Below are 18,523 nucleotides of genomic sequence, written 5' to 3' on the forward strand. Positions count from 1 at the left end.
TTACCAGAATCAGTTTAGCACTTAGTCTGTTAATTGGTTCAGTGAGAGCTATGATATATTGTAGATAGCTTGGGTCTCCCTCAGTGAGTTTTCGGACTTCGTGGAGGTGCTTGTACAATAATAATGATTTATGAAAATGAAGGGTTTCCAGAGATGTTAATGCCTCTCCGCCCCGCCCCACCTCACGTTTTTTTTTTTTTGTGTGTGTGTGTGTGTGTGTGTGTTTTTTCTCCCAAAGAATGAGTTTGAGAAGAGATATGATAAATATTGTGTGTGAGTAATGATAAATTTTTGTTTCCTACAAGGATTTCTTGTATTCTATGAAGTTCTGGTATAATAATGATGATTATTATTGCAACCTATATAGCATCCAGAACAGGATGGCAAAAACTCCAACACAAGAAAACCTTAATATAAGAGGTCCATAGAGATGTGTTTAATGTAGTTCTGCTGTAAAACTTTATTTTTATTTGTTACATTTTTTTATCTGTATATTATTATAGTTATATATAATTCATTTTATTTTATTTTTATTTTTTTCACCATAGGTCAGGTTAGGGTAAACTATTAAAGCATTTAAATATATATTGCTTTAGTGTCACGTAGCTTGTGTCCTTTGCATATGTATGTTTTTCTGATGATTACCTTAATACAGAGGTTGAAATGTCAAGTGTTATTTTTGAGTTTTGAACTATAGGAACTGGTAATGCATAAACTCCAAAATGAAACACTTCAGTTTTATTTAGACTTTTCTCTAAATGATGTGCACAGTACCACAGAAAAGTCTACTGACAAGTGAGCATGGGATTTGCAACATCTACTTACAGTTTATGTATGATATCATTGAAAGGTATAGTGCAGAGAGAGCAGTGGAAGCTTACTAAGTTTTCTTTAATGTATTTTTTCATTCATGAGATGGAGGAAGGATTGGTCACAAATAATGAAATAATTGATGAGTCTCTTCCTTGCACATTGAGTGACCTGTTATATTTTGGTTTAAATTTTCTTTGAATCAAGTTTTTTTTTTTTTTCACTATGTCTATCAACTCCACACACACAAGTGTAACATTTGTTTCATGTGGGTGATTAGAGAAAAGACAGGAATCTGTCAATGTAATTGTCAAAGAGGTGGGAATGATACAGAGAAGATTTTTCCATATACCGCAGAGTTATGTGGAATAAAGGAAGACGATGAGTAATTAACATACTACTTAATTGCACAACTAAAATATATCTATGTAATGTAAAGAATGTTTCTAAATATATTTCTTTCTCAAATACATTTAAAAGATTTGATTACTTAATAAAAAAAATGCTTTCTAAATTATTTTTTCTATAACAGAAATATTTTTCTGATAGACAACTTGCAGAGGATGCCTATTGCTTCCCGTTCTCTCTCTCTCTCTCTCTGTATATTTATGTCTTTGTGCATGTACAAGTTTACATATTTTAATCTAAGGAAATTGGCCATGCCGTTAGATACTTTCTGGTTATAATTTCAATTTTGGCTTTTCAGACATAATTTTTCTTTTTATTTTCCAACATAGAACCTTTCCTTGGATTCTTCAGATATTTGATCTCCAGCCATATTATTTTTATAAAGTAATAGAACTTCTAATCAGAGCCGAAGATGGATTGTCCAGAGATGTCATAAAACATCTGAATCATGTAAGTGTAATTCTTGTCAAAATTTCCACCTCATTTTCGGAAAATTAAAGAAATAAATTCAGTTTTGATTGTTAATATTTGGTCCTTTTTTATACTAAATATGAGACATTTTCTTTGGATTTTATTGAACCACGATTCTTTATAAATATATGTATACAATCGTCAACCAGTTCTGTCAGCTTGGGTCTGTCTGGTTTCTTCAGGACGAGAATGGTTACACTAACATTAAATGCTTCAACAGAAGAATGCAGTAACGACCTTAAAATCAGTTAAAAAAATTGAAAGGACACGCGACATTAAGAACATAAAGCATGGAGAATTAATCATTGTTAGTAGATCGCGTTTTATAGTTTTTCGCATAATTCAGTTCTGCTAAACATTAGTGAATTTATTAAGCTTTTCTAAATGTCTTTTAATATCATGACTTGATTTCTATTGAGATTGTATCCTGTACAGAGTACCACTGCAGCTTCTTTAAAGTTTCTACATTTGAAATCTTCTTCAATATACGGCATGGAGCTGTTTTCCCAATCAATGGAATGGTTCGAAATTGAGAAATGATGGACTAATCCTGAGGTGTCTGTTCTGTTGTTGTTGACATCTCCGATATGTTCTTTTTTTCAGATTTCTAGGCTTCGTGATGTTTGGCCTACATAATTCAGTCCACAGAAACATGGGATGTTGTATACTCCTGCATATTTGTAGAAAGCAATGATGTCCTTAGGAGATCTTAACATGTGCCATGTAGTTAAAATAGGTTTAAAGGCAACCCTGATGTTGAAAGACTTCATGATTTTTGCTATTTTGGTAGAGACTGAGCCCGCAGACCTGGACATTATCTTCATTTTTAAATCTGCTCATCACTATGCACAAAAACTTAGCATCATACATATGCTCAAAAACAGAGCAATAAATATCATCACGGAAGAAAAAGATCTACTTAATGAGCTCTCACTCATATCAAAAACTCTATCCAAAAATGGTTATCCACAAAATATAATTCAAAAGATTCTCTATAGAAACAGCCACAACCTCAAGTGACACAGTACACATCGTCATACCTTATGCAGGCTCAGTCTCCACCAAAATAGCAAAAATCATGAAGTCTTTCAACATCAGGGTTGTCTTTAAACCTATTTTAACTACATGGCACATGTTAAGATCTCCTAAGGACAGCATCTCTTTCCACAAATACGCAGGAGTATACAACATCCCATGTTCCTGTGGACTGAATTATGTAGACCAAACATCACGGAGCCTAGAAATCCGAAAAAAAGAGCATATCGGAGATGTCAACAACAGAACAGAAACCTCATTCGAACCATTGATTGGGACAACAGCTCCATGCCATACATTGAAGAAGATTTCAAATGTAGAAACTTTAAAGAAGCTGCAGTGCTACTCCATACAGGAGACAATCTCAATAGAAATCAAGGCATGATATTAAAAGACATTTGGAAAAGCTTTAATAAATTCACTATGTTTAGCAGAACTGAATTACCCAAAAAACTATAAAATGCGATCTCCTAACAATGATTAATTCTCCACGCTTTATGCTCTTAATGTCGCATGTCCTTTTCAATTTTTTTAACTGATTTTAAGGTCGTTATTGCATTCTTCTGTTGTAGCATTTAATGTTAGTGTAACCATTCTTGTCCTGAAGAAGTCAGACAGACCCAAGCTGGTGAAACTGGTTGATGATTGTATACATATATTTATAAAGAATCGTGGTCCAATAAAATCCAAAGAAAATATCTCATATTTAATTAAATTCAGTATTGCAATTCGATGTATTCCTTCAATATTCATGTATGTGTGTACACACTCTGTCAAGCAATAACGCTGACAAGAATGGGCTCTTTTGATTCATTATCCATACTATAGAATCAGAAGTTTTCAGATATAAGGTTTTTATTACATACAAATTTACCACTGGGTAAATTAAAAAAAAAAAAGGATCTTCCTCAGCCATAGCCAAGTTAGCCAGTCTTGGGCGTGGACAGCAGGGTTTTTTCCTCAGTTTATTCTGGGGGTTTTCATCCCGCAAAGCAGGCAAACTGGCCTTGAGAACTTAACACTACAGGCCATAGGATATACTGGGGCATAGGGCTGACCACCTTATCCTGTAAACGGATTGAGGTCTGATGATCAGTGTACCCTCGACACCACAAGGTAAAAGAGGGTATAAAGAAGATGAGATGAGATATTCATAAAAGTTGATTATGTTTGAAACAGGATGGTGATAGAATAAGGCATGAAGATAACCATATACAGACATATATCTGCATATTGTATGCCCATCTGAAAATTTTAGAATGGTCAGCACATCCAAACATTGAGTCATTTGTAAGTATTTTAAAATAGTAAACCATATTGGCTTCTAGTGTGGCTTCACAGTTATCTCTTAGCCCATTTACAGTAATAATATGTCCGTATCTTGGATACACAGTTATTCATTCTTAAGCAATACCAAATAAGTCATCTCTAAACCACTAACACACTAAATCACTGAAAAACATTTTTTTTCCCCCAAACCTATTAGGAGTTTGTAAGACAATATGCAACAGGATCAGGACACATCATGAATTGGGTAACACATACATCCAAACTGTTGTAGTGCTCTCTTCTCACAGCATATCATTGCAGGTTTTGCAGTATATCAGGGCACATCATGTTCATATTACACTGGAGCATATCACTAGAATTACCATAGTGTAGATTACTCGCAAGTGTCTATAATAACATTTAGAGTAATGTTTAGTTTCAGCTACCCCTTCCATGGAAACAAAAGTTTCCATATAAGGGTTAGCTCAAACTAAAGTACTCTTGGATATGTTTGTAAACAGTTCATCCTGTTTGATATGACCTTCACTGGGTTGATGAACTGTTCTAATTGTGCTACAGTCACATACTGAGATTACTAATATGGTAGCATGTAATCCTGTGCCCCCATTTCCTGTATTTTGCACCACCAGAGCCATTCTGTTGCATTTTTATACCTTTGCTTTATAACATCATCATCATCAAATTCCTGGCGTGTACCCTCAAAGGGTGTACAGGATATTATGATAGTACTACATGAAGAACTTGCATCATCACTAACTTCCTATCAACAATTTTCTTCCAGATCAATATGTTATCTGTCAAGACTCGAACTAAGGCACTTTTTACTCTATCAATCCACATATATATCTTGATCTTGCTTTGGGTCTTTTTCCTGCCAACCTGCCAGAGAACACTTATTTTGCTAATCTTTCCTCTCCCATTCTGTTTAACTGACCATACCCCCTGAGATTAGCTCTGCTAACAATGTCAAGTTTTTTCCTAATATATCCTCATTTTTAATATGATATTGTCATTGGTGCCATCTGTTCATGCCCCTAATCTTTCTCAGGACTCTCATATCTGTTGTTTCTAGTCTTTGGTCAAGTGTTTTATTTCTAACCCAATTCTCAGATCCATAAGTTAAAATTGGTCTGAACACTGTCTTGTATACAGCTAATTTAGTGTTCCGACTAATTTCTCTCTTATTCCATATGAATTTATTCAATTGACTTCCTACCATACCGGCTTTGTTGATTCTGTTATCTATTTCCATATATAAATTGCCAACTTCACTAAAAATTGGGCCTAAGTAGCTGAAATGTTTTACTTGTTCTATAGGTTCTCCAGTCGATTATTTTCATTTCTTTGTCTTGTTGTTGCTGATTTCCATACCAAATTTATTACAACGGTTATTCAATTTAGTCGGGGAATAAAAAAATCCAGTACAAGTCAGACTTTGTACTGGATTTATTTAAAAGTATAACATCATCTGCATGAAGTAAAGAACCGAGATTAACATCTCCAATTTTGATATCAGGTTTAATACTGCTTTCTTTCATAATGTGATCCATATAGATAATGCATAACAGAGAGGATAAAGTACATGCTTGTCTGACAGCAGAATTTATATCAAACAATCTTCCTGTACTTCAATTCTAACTGCTGACTTACAACTCATAAAGTATTGCTTGATATAATCCCCAGTGATACCATATAATGGTAGCATTTTGAATAGCTTTTCTCTTCGCACCTTGTCATATATCTTTTCCAGATCTACAAAACTTTAAATACAGATCTTTGTTATATTCCCACAATTTCTCAGTTATTTGTTGTAAAGTAAAAATCTGATCCTGACAGCCTCCATTTGACTTCAGTCCAGCTTGTTCTTCACCAAGCTTCCCTTCCACAATCCTTCTCAGCTGTTTCTCAAGTAAACTTGCATAAATCTTACCATAAATCTAGCCGAGTGGTTAGCGTATCCACTCTCCAGCCAAAAGGCCACAGGTTCAAATCTTACTGTGGACATGGATGTTTGTGATTGTCTGTGGAAATACTAATGGTGGTGGTCAGTGGTAGATGGCGTTGGCATAGTTAGTGGATTGAGTGGTAGAGACAGAGTTGTGCAGCGGATGCCCTCCCTCGATGAGTCTTTAGATTCCCTGGAGGTTTCAAATAATAATAATAATAAAAAGGAACACTCAGTAGGAAAATACCTCTATAATTCTCACATTCAGTTTTATTTCCCCTTTTCGTATATGGATACTATGAGAGCTGTACTCCAATCATCTGGAATTTGTCCCTCTGTCCAGGCTATGCAGTGCAGCCACTGCAAGACTTTTATACCTCCATATATGAGCATTTCTGGTCAAACATCTACTCCTGCTGCCTTTCCACACCAGGTTGATAACTTTTAACAAAATGGGCACTCATTAGTTAAACAATCTCTTCAGCATCAGTAACCCTCATGCCATCTGCATTTATAATCTTTCATATTCATTCTTTCTTTTACTTGCAGCATAACAATAGAATTCTTGTGGGTTGTCTTGAACATGTAGAACCAGTTTCTTTTCATATTCACTTTGCTTTCCGTACGATAGTTGACTGTTTCAGCCTGCTGCTTATAATTTTCATAACGGTCATCATCCCGATGCACTTGGTATTCCTTCAGCATCATCCTTTTCTTACGAATCTCTTGCATAATAAGGTTACACATCCATTCGACTCTCCTACACTATTTATTTTTCGAACTCTTGGAACACACACTGATATTGTGTCATTTAAGTATTGTTTAAATGCTTCCCATGCACTAGATATTCTTCCCATCCATCAACCAATCGTATTCTACTGAACTCAGTATACTCCTCAGTTGGTCATAATTTCCTGCTTTGTAGTTCAGCATGTAACATTTTCTGAACATTACATTCATAAACTTGGTCAATTTCCAAGTGAGTACTACATGATCACTGTCACCAACCGGAGGCAGAATAGTTGCATCTTTTACTGAAACGTTCTTGGACGCTATAATCAAATCAGACACTCTTTGACCTTGAGTTCCTTCTCTCACATGCTGCTTGAGGAAGTTGTCCCGCAACATTTTAATAAATGCATTTTCATTCTTCTCATAAGATTCTACTACCACCCAATCAATATTTGGATAATAAAAGTCTCCCATTATGATTACTCTTTTCACATGCATGTTTTCTATTTGGTGTTGCATTTCTTCATTACTAGCAACCGATCCACCAGGTCTGTAACAATACCCCACTATGTGATTGATCTTGTTAGTACTACAATCATAGGTCTCAACTCTAACTGGATTCAAGTCATCCGATATCAATTAGCAGAATGCCCCCCTCCTCTCTATCCTTCGTAAAAAAATACTGTACCCTTTACACTCGATACCAGTTAGTATGTCTGAGTCTTATAGCCAGGTCTCACTAATGGCTACAATCTGAGGTCGCAACATATTGACTAAGGCAACAAACTCAACCTCTTTGTTTCTGATACTAGCGTTGGTGTAGAGACATAATAATCTACCTGCATGTTCTTTTGTTGAACTGCATGCTCACGATGCCTAGCGGCATCATTGTAACTAGAAAACACCTGTCAAGTTCAGATTCCATTTATTTTTGGGTAGTAATGCTACACTATAGTAATGTCACATTCATAAATGTAGCATTACTATAGTGAACCACCAAATTCACAGGCCTTGGGGATAAAACCTATAAAGTTAGTGGTAAACTTATTTACATTGTAAAATAGGATTGGTGAACCAACTTTAACAAAGGGTGCAGTTGACAGGATTCAAACTTGTGTGGAGATAACTCAATGGATTTAATGGTACAATCACTGAGATGATTATTAAGAGAATATTAATCAGTTAAGAAATAGTGTTTATCATATCTTGTGTAGTTTTAGTATATTAGAATGATTATGAAAATGAATAAGTCTAGTGTAACAGGTGAAAGTTCTGCATCTTCATGACAAAATGAAGAATTTTTGAAGTATATTAACTTGAGTCATGCTATATCAAACTTTAATGGTGATTTTAATTAAAATATTGAATCAATTTTTGAAGATGCAGAATCAGTTAAAAAAAAAATTAGGTAGATGGTCTGAAGAGCAGATGCTATCAATTTTAAGGTCCAAACTGTAATGTTAAGCTTAGCATTTTGCTCAGAAGATTAAGATTAACTTCAGACTATATAACTTTAAAAGTAATTTGATTTGGGGAATTTTTCAGGAAAAAGGAACTTTATCCTTATCTTTGGAAAGTTCACGAATGTTTACAAATGCAAAATGAGTGTTTTCCCAATCTTATGATTGGTCAACTGTTACATGATTAAAAAATTTGTGATTATGGTATTGAATTTTTGGAAATAGTCCCGTATTTTTTTTTTTTTTCATCAATTCAGAAATGGATTGAAGCCTGAATTAAAAAGTTTCAGTTTACAAACAAGGGATTTATGATATTAAAAGAGCACTTGAAGCTGCTCAAAAGGAAGAGTCACTGATTCAGAGTTTGCATCCAAGCTAAATTTATTAATGCACTTGATGATTTAACTTCTCGATATCATACAAGAAAAATCCTTGTAAATCTAAGAGTATCTTCTCATGACAATGGCCCTCAAATGCAGAAATTTGATAAGCAGTTCGAGAAGCTGAAAAATGAATTAGAAAAGAAATTAGATAAGTAGTTATTTTAAAGACACAGGATGAAAATTTGAAATTAGTTTCAGAGCTTCTGTTTTTTATTGATCCCACACATGAAAGGTCACAAGACCTATAATACTACAGTCCCATGTGTGGGCAAGTGATTAAGGAGAAAAATGTAGCATTTTGCTATGTCATAAAGTGTGTGGGGGAGGGGTATACTTAGTAGAAAAACAGTATTGAGGAGATTGTTCCAAAGAACAAAGGTGGGTGGAATGAAAGAAGTTGATAAGAAGTTAGTTCACCGTGTTTGCAGCTGGGCACTGTATGGGTGTTGGCCAGTGGTGCTCCAGTTCTTCTGTAGTTAGAAAAAAGTGGAGGAATGGTAGCAACCAATTCAGAGGAACAGTACTCATGAAAGTATCTCAAGAAAAGGCATAGTGCTGAAAAAAACAACCACCTATGATAAAGTGACTGAAGGGGAAGGAAGAGTGTGTGTGAGGGAAGGGTCATCTATTAAGTGGATTGCCTGCTTCTGAATACCATCAAGAATTCTTAGGTCTTGGATGCTGCAAATTAGCTTAAAGCTTATTTGAAACCTGCTATGTCAATCATTGATAACAAGATAGGAGATGGACATGTCCAGGCAGTTACCATCTTTCCCTATATAGATAAATGGCTACAACATTGTAATGTAGTGCATATACATTAGAGGAACAATTGTTAAGCAAATACATGATAACACTTCCATGTGCTAACCTACATTTTCACTGGTAGTGACTTAATAATTTGTTCTCCATCTCTTTCCTCTGCTTCAATAGAAAGTTGAAAATAACATGTATGAGAGTGACATTTTCCCCATGACATCCAATCTTTTACATGACCAGCTGTATACTTTATAGATATTGCAGTGGAAAATTGAGCTGACTAGAACACATCTCATCTTCAACAGAATTTGATTCTGTAAGTCTGATCCTCTCCTATCAGTGATGCCATGAATTGCATTACACAGTGCCGCAACTGCAATATTCAGAACATTGAATCATTGTCCACTTTTCCTAAAACCACAATGGAATGCAGAGTTCACAGCAGCTGAGAGAACTCAAACTGTTTTCCACAGACATCTCATGACAAGAAACTTACTTTCATACTTGTTAGTACAATGTGCTACTACTACTACTACTACTACCCACATACCTATCGTATTCCTATCCATCCAGTCCTGAATTTTGCTTATAACTAAATTCTTTGTAAACCCTCACCACCGTGACTTGCTGAAATGCTGCTCGGTGAGTAAGTCGCTACTTCTGTCTTCAAGTCTCCTTTATGCGTTGTAATTATTTTCCTCTACTTCATTCTCTTGGGTGGGATCCTTTCTAAGTAGCATCTTAAACACATTAGGCACGTGGCATTCCCAGTTCACTTTCATATTCTCATAATAAGTTAGCTTCCCTCTCACACACATATGTTACTGTAATATCTCTACCTGGATGATACACTGCACCCTTGCAAAGTGATCACTTGGTAATTTAACAGTTTCATTTGCTTTTGTGATTTTCTATCATATCAATATTCATTAACGTTATCTCATCATAATCATTCTTCTTTTTACTTTCAGTATGCCAAAAGAATGTTTTGGGATTTTCTTTGGTTCACTCAACTAATTTCCTCTTGTACTGTGAATATGCTTTTAGGCTAGTCACCATTCTTGCCTGTGCTTTGTATTGATGAGCTTGCTAATCTCCTTAAATTTCTTCCATGATGGTACTCATTTATTCATTTAATTTCCATCTGATTTATCCTTTTGACTATGTTTACACTCTGACTTCTTTCCTGTTCTTTTGGGACTACTGCATTTCTCATGCACTACCAATGTCCTTCCCATCAGTTTCATATGGTATGACATTGCTCCAAGCAATCCCCTAGGTTTGTCATAACTACTAGCTCTGTAATTCTACATATCCATGAAAATTCCACACCTTTGGCTACCTTTCAGGTTATTTGGTCACATGGTCACTCTCTTAGTTGTGGCAGTAGCTGTGAAATTCCATTTCCTGCTTACCATGGTTTTGTCTGATTCTGATTTCTTTAGTTGAAGGCCACTCCTTCCCAGTAGTAGTAACTCTTTGGGTGCATGACTATTCCATTCAGGATTATTACCTGCAGAACCAAATTCAGCCTTTTTTTCCCCTTCATTTTCACTTGTTTCAATAAACTAGTGTTTGCGTGCGTGTGCATGCACACACACACACACTACTTTCATTGTGAGACGCACACACCTTCCCAGTGGCTCTGTTTTCCCTGATTTTGAATTTGCATCTCACATTCAGCAGTGCTTTTTTTTTTCTGAAAGCTCTATTTTTTTTTCCCTCTCACATGAGAAGTTCCGAGAGCTATACCATGACAATGACATGTGGACAAGCAATTAGAATGAAGAAAGGAATTTGTTGCGTTTTTTGAAGACCTTGTTACGTCGTCGTTTTCGCCAATAATTCACCTTTATTGTTCTTCTTTGTGCCTAATGAGATATAACTTCTAAACTGACCTTCTGGGGAAGTTTCCCGTTTTGAGCTCTGACAAAATTTATTTGTTTATGCTGCGCCAGTCAGAGCTCTAGAATAGAAATTCTTATCCAGAAAAACCTTCCCAGAAGTCAAGTAATACTTTATCTAGTTTAAGTAGTTAAGTAAATTTAAGAGTTCTCAGTGTACAGTCATGGCCTTGACAATCTTAAATTTCCCCTTTTCCCTCTAAGCATAGGTTTGATATTTTCGTGAGTGGCAAAATTCAATCTCTTAATCAGGTATACATGGGAAAGCATGCTTATTAATTATCTAAGAACTTTACAATTTGAACAACACATATATTCAAAGCTAATCAAGATCAATACTAAATTACATGTAAATCAAGGTAATGGTGATCAAACAGGCAAGTTATTTATACATACTCATGATTCATCTAACTCACAAACATGGCTCTCGATATCAAACTAGATTACTGCTACTAACGGCCGATACACATTAACTTGGGTTTAGGCAATTTATGAACGTAGACTACCAGTCCAATTCAATCAACATAGCACAGGAAACTGTCTCTAAAATCTCACTATCTTGTTTTCTAATCTCTGTCCATTTTACACATTCGTCACTAATAGATAATACATAAAATGAAGATTTGTACGTTACCACCTTGTTAGACGATTTCTCGATCCTTTCGTCTGTTCTTTGTTATGGATTGTTCCTCTGTATAGTGATCTGCTGTCATGTGGGAGTCACATGCTCATGCTGAATTAGCTCCCTTGTTTCTTCTGGGCTTATGAACTTTTTGCATCTCTACTTTTAACACAGTTTACCTTCAAAGGGAATCCTTTGCTGCTTTCTCATCAGTTAAATCCAGACTGATGGCCAAAACTCGAAACACTGCCATCATCTCATGCTAAACTTCTTTGATTCGTGCCACTCAGCAACTGGAAACACATTGCCGCTATGCCAGCTTCAGACATCTTATCGGATATCAGCCATGCTGACCCGCTTTGGAACTATGAGCCAGAAACCCACGTGGAGGGCACATGCGACTGGGGAACACCACAGGAAACAAAACCAGATGTGTAAAAGGAGCCAAAAGAGAGAGTCTCAAGCCATGTGAGTTCATTTTTAAACTCTTCTATAGCGCCCCTCTTCCGTACTCCAAGCTTGTCTACGACGCTTTCCTATTTGCTGTCACCGAACGATGTCACCTCCTCGCTGAATGAGGATTGCTCTCTTCGGGGAATGTGAATTTCGAGCGCCTTCCACGAATGCCTACTCATCGTTCGTTACGTCATCTTTGGTGGTCAAACTGCAACCTTTGAACTTTCATTCGCACGACAATATGCGATTTTATACATGCCATAGTTTAATATTGATGTTTTTGAAAGTTTAAGATTTCCATTTACTTAACAATACTTTAAACATAGTACAACCTAATACTTATTTCCTGCTTCGATTTCATTTTAATTTAGGATTCAATTTCTTTCTTTATATTTTAATTCCCTTCTTAAGCAAAGTTAACATCTGCATTTTCACATGTTATGTCTGTTTTGCCAAGAGTACAAGTGTGCTTTTGCTTGATATTGTTGTTCTTGTTAAATCTTGAATGGTGCAGTTCTATTCTTGATAGAACCATCATTCAAGATCTAACAACCTAAAGGTTATAATCATTGGTGCAAATAGTATGGGGAAAACTGTTGAAAGTTTTTTCACTTGGTAATACTATAAATTAAAGATGCCAAGAAATTATATTGTAGGTTTAATCCTTTAACCAAGTGTAATCAAACAAAGTTTGCATATGAAGTTTCTTCACAACTGAGCTACTTGTATGTAGAGGCTAATGACTTCACATCAATTGCCTTAGTATCCCTAGGTTAAAGGATTAAACCTAGAATATAATTTCTTGGCATCTCTAATTTATAGTATTACCAAGCAAAAAAACTTTCAACATCTCTCTCTGATTCAGAGTGTTTTATAATAAGGTAATACACCTTTTCAACACTTGTATATGGGAAATATATGACTCCTGCATTATTTCAACATTGGTATCTTGGAAGATGATTGCAAGATGGCAGCTCGCGTGTTAGTGTTTCATGTCGTGTATTATTGATGGTGAACTGTGAATGAATTTGACTGATACGTTTTTAGAGATTTATGCATATTCATTAGTAATATCAGTTAATTGCTTGCTGCCATAAACAGGCACTTTATTTTCCATACTGGTTCATCCAGGTAAGTCAATTGAATTTACAAGGGCGATACGCTAGGGCCTACTGCCGCTAGTATCGCCATTGTTGTATTTCATATCGTAACATCTTATTGCTGGTAGACACCTTAGTGTGTCTACAGGATTTGCTAGTGGACCCTCAAAAGTCCACAGGATTATCTTTACCTGCTCGGAACACCTGAGCAATCTCTATTCTTTCTCCATCCATGTCTTAACACATTTTCAAATTATAGTCATGGCAAAACTGCTGAATGAGGCCAAATTTGAGGAAGTATACTTCGAATTCCTCAGACTAGGAAAGCTGCTGAGTGATAATTAGCCAGGAAAAGTCAAACTCTTTGACACATTCCCCCCCACAGCAGTCTCAGGGGATAATATGGTTGACATGAGTGAAGAGCCCATAACTCTGACACAATCAGATTTAGTACACTCCCCAAGTATGCAAGATGCTACATCACAAGACAGCAGTTATCATACCTTGGAAACAGATACAGAGTTCCAATTGGTGAAAAAAGAAGAGGAAAATCTCCACCAATGCGGAAGAACCCAAAACAACAGGGAACAGTCATAAAGAAAAGATTCCACCAGTAATATTAAGGGATAAGGAAAAATGGATCCCTGTCTCATCAGCCCTAAGAGAACAAAACATCTCATTCTTATGGGCTAAAAACTCAGATGAGGGAGTTAAAATACAACCCACTATTGTCTCGGATTACAGACAGATGACCAGATTTATGGACAATGCTAACGTCCCATATAACACCTTCACTTTACCCAGCGAAAAGAACCTGAAGGTTGTTCTACGTGGAATAGCTGAAGGTATCACTCCTAAAGATGTGTCCACTGATCTCTCCAGACAGGCCCTGTCCCCAGTTAAAGTGAGCAGAATGCTCAGATCAGATAAAAGACCATGCCTTTGGTGCTGGTGGAAATAAACAACACACAAAAGCAGATCTATGAACTGACTGTAGTATGCAGTCTCAAAATTTCAACTGAGCCACTCAGGAAAAGAGCATCTGCAGGTCAGTGTCATAGATGCCAAAGGTTTGGTCATGCCCAAAAATTATGTAAGGCAGCCTTCAGGTGCTTGAAGTGGGGCGAGGGACACCAGACCATCTCTTGCACCAAACCTCGCACAACTCCAGCATGCTGTGCAAACTGCAGAGGACCTCACCCTGCCAACTACAAGGGATGCCTTTCCAATCCAAAAAATCGAGGACCAACAAAAGTCAGTCTTGCTCCGCCACGTAACAATGTTTTAAGCAACCAAACAAATCGTCTTCCAGTCCGAAACTCCTTTCCTTCTACCTCACAAGAAGGAACAACCATGACCAAAACATATGCTGAGGCTGCAAGAACTAAGCCTCCTACATCTCTCGAGCTAGAAAGCTCCAACATAACATCCATTTTAACAGCCTCACTTGCCACTATGCTGCAAGAATTCAGCAAGACATGTCCCTCAACATCTTCCAGAAAGAGATTCCTACAAAGCACTCAAAACATTATAACAGCCATCTGTCATGAATAATAAATTCAAACCAAAAACTCTTAAGATAATATGATAACTAATAATTAAGGAATTGACAGCGTACACTAGAAATATAAATTAAATAAACTTTAATATATACTTTCCGATATTTTGGCAAACGTCACGTCGCCATCTTCTTGGGAACTTATTACAAAGACAAGTGCACACAAGTACTACTTAACAGCAAATGAGAACTGAAGCTAGGAAGCTAACGTTTTCCTAAAGTCCTGATGGTGCCCCCTGGCGGGCTATATTGGTAGTTCTTGGCCTTTGGGCTGAAGTTCTTCTGATAAATGTTTCCCAAATTTGGGGCAGTCTCATGCATCCAAATTTGTTGAGGTTTGGCATGTTCCTAAGGGCTTGGAGGGTTATAAGCAGATTCCATGAATAGTCTTTCATATTTGAACTTGCTGCGGTGTATTATTGTGGCTTTCTTCCATTTTATTCTGTGGCGAGTATCCAGAGCGTGGTCTGCAAGCCCAGAGTGGCTGTACTTGTAAAATCGGATGTAATCCTTGTGTTCTGAGATTCTGATATTTGCTGTCCTGCCTGTTTGGCCAAAGTAGGACAGTTTACAGCTGCAAGGGACCTGGTATTCACCAGGTAGGTCTAGGGGAAGTGGTTGGTCTTTAGTGGAGCGGATAAGGGATGCCAATTTTCTATGTGGTCTGTAACAGGTGGTCAAGTCATGATTTTTTAAAATTTTGTTGATTTTTTCAGAGGTGCCTCGGATGTAGGGAATGGTGATGGATTTAGAGTAATCTTTTTTTGTGAAGGGGAGGGGATGGTGGGTTGTGGATAACTGGGTTAAGTATTTTTTGGATTCTTTGGGGGGGGGGGGGTAGCCATTGGCTGAGAAAGTGTCATGGATGTGATTTAGTTCAGTGGTTAGGGCTGACTGTCCTACTTTGGCCAAACAGGCAGGACAGCAAATATCAGAATCTCAGAACACAAGGATTGTGTTCTGAGATTCTGATATTCTGATATTTCGGCAAACGTCACGTTGCCGTGACGTTTGCCGAAATATCGGGAAGTATATATTAAAGTTTATTTAATTTATATTTCTAGTGTACGCTGTCAATTCCTTAATTATTAGTTATCATGTATAACCAGCGTATAAGCCTCTCAACAAGAACTTAAGATAATAGCATGGAATGCAAATGGATTGATGAACAAGATTTTGGAACTTCAAGAATTTTCAACTCGTCTCAGTGCTGATATCATCTTCTTTGGTGAAACACACCTAAGACCAGTTAATAACCCAAAAATCCGTGGATACACTATGTACCGAAATGACAGAATTGGCACAAGAGGTGGAGGCACAGCCATATATATAAAGAGTTATTTGAATCATAATACAATAGACAAGCCCAAAACAGTAAACTTGGAGGTGACCGGTCTGGAGGTACATACCTTCAATGCTTGGAGTCTCAAGATCTATGCTGCTTATAACCCTCCAAGCATTCCTCTGCTGACAACAGATCTGGACTCCATACTTGGTCCAAATGACTCCATAATAATAGCAGGAGATTTCAACTCAAAACACACATCTTGGAACAACTCATCAACTAAAACCAAAGGCCACACACTTTTCAACTATGCAATGCTCAACTCTGTTGTAGTGGCCGGCCCCAGTGAGCCCACCCATTTCAGCCCTTCGGGTGGCTCAGATGTGCTGGACATTGTCATCATTAAAAATTTAAGATACCAATTCAAATTGGAATCAGTCAACGAATTATCTTCTGACCAGAGTCCCATAGTGCTTAATCTAGGTTCATCAGATCAATTCTCTCCTCTGCACACATTCATACCATGGGTCAAGTTAGCCAAGGGTCTTCCCGATCATATTGGTCCGGTGCCCAATATCAGTAAAAAGGAAGAGATTGACACAGCAATAAATAACTTAACCATACAAATTCAGAAAGCAATTGAATCAGTCAGACAATCCACTGTCTTCAACCCAAACCGTATCCCTGAAGAAATCATGGATCAAATCAGAGCAAAAAATAGCCACGAAGAGATACCACAATACAAGAGCCCCACAAGATAAAAAAGTATTGAACAATCTAAAAAGGCAGGTCCGAGAAGCTCTTCAAAAGCACAGAAACCATCAATGGGAAACCAAATTGGCTAACATCAACACTGAAGATCATTCTGTATGGAAATTCTTAAGAGCAATCTGCACCAAAAAGCAACTCATACCCCCTATACAAACCAAGAACGGGACAGTTCACAAAGATGAAGAGAAAGCCGAAGCACTAGTAGATAACCTAGAATCTCAGTGCAACCCATCGTATACAAATTTAAATATCAACCTTATGTACAAGATACATCGTCATGTTAGGACAACCTTAAGACAGAACACAGGTAACTCCAAACATATTACTCCTACAAATCCAACAAAAATGATAAATATCATCTCCCATCTAAACAATAAAAAAGCTCCAGGACCAGATGGCATAACTAACAGAATAGTAAAACTACTTCCAAGAAAGGCTATAGTCCATCTCATCAACATTACAAATGCCATCTTTAGATTCCAGCATTTCCCTACTACATGGAAAACACCACAATCATACCACTGAAGAAGCCAGGAAAAAATGCTCACCTTCCCGAAAGCTACAGACCCATAAGCCTATTATCCAGCCTCGGAAAGGTGACAGAGAAAGTGATCCTCTCAAGATTCCAAGCAGAAACAGATAAGTTAGGAATTTTGCCTAATGAACAGTTCGGATTCCGTAGGGCCCATAGTACAGCTCAATAAGTGCACCGGCTGGTAGAAATCATTACTGAAGGTTTCAACTGGAAACTCAATACAGCTGCCATCTTCATCGACACAGAGAAGATGTTTGATAAAGTATGGCATCAAGGTCTTCTCTACAAACTGATAAAATTTAATTTTCCAGTCAGGTTAATAAAGGTAATACATTCTTACCTAAAAGACAGATATATGCAGGTCAGGGTAGGCAAAACGGTTTCGACCAGACTCAGGATCTCGGCAGGCGTACCTCAAGGATCTCTTCTGGCACCTCTCTTGTTTTCAATCTATGCAGCAGACATCCCTCTGACCCCAAGAACAACATTCACTGCATTATATGCAGATGATACTGCACTGATGGCAAGATCACTCAGCCCAAAATTGGCAACTAAAAGACTATAATCTAGCATACACACTTTAGAAAAGTGGATGGCAGACTGGAGGATCCAAGTTAACCTCCAGAAAAGCTCAGCTATATTGTTTACTAGAAAGAAAATCCATACAATGGAGGATATTTATTTATTGGGAATAAAGATTCCATGGCAGACTGGAGTTAAATATCTTGGAGTGATTCTTGATAATAAACTCCTATTCAGCAAACATATTAGTTACATTACCTCAAAGACATCCAACGTCTTAGCACAGCTCTACCCTATGATCAACAGACAAAGTAAACTGGACACGCAAACAAAATTAACAATTTACAAGATGGTAATTCTACCAGTTATCACTTACACATCGCCAGCAGCATGGAGCTACACCGCAAATTCAAACATTCTAAAACTTCAGAGATTACAGATTAAGTGCCTGAGGATGATTCTGGATGCCCCTTGGTT

The 18,523-nt window shown here is 37.0% G+C and overlaps 1 protein-coding gene across 3 annotated transcripts in view; it reads left to right on the forward strand.

Annotated features, from left to right (window-relative positions):
• The window catches only part of LOC150096609 (retinoblastoma-like protein 1), a 488,590-nt gene that overhangs the window by 265,030 nt on the left and 205,037 nt on the right, over positions 1 to 18,523 (forward strand). For all 3 annotated transcript variants that reach the window (XM_090408756.1, XM_090408757.1, XM_090408758.1), the window contains one exon: positions 1,548 to 1,668. In XM_090408756.1, coding sequence (XP_090264882.1) covers positions 1,548 to 1,668 — 121 coding nt within the window. The remainder of the gene's footprint in view (positions 1 to 1,547; positions 1,669 to 18,523) is intronic.

Source organism: Typopeltis vanoorti, chromosome 18, assembly GCF_054136105.1.
Source record: "Typopeltis vanoorti isolate ZY-2024b chromosome 18, IOZ_Tvanoo_1.0, whole genome shotgun sequence".
NCBI lineage: Eukaryota > Metazoa > Arthropoda > Arachnida > Uropygi > Thelyphonidae > Typopeltis > Typopeltis vanoorti.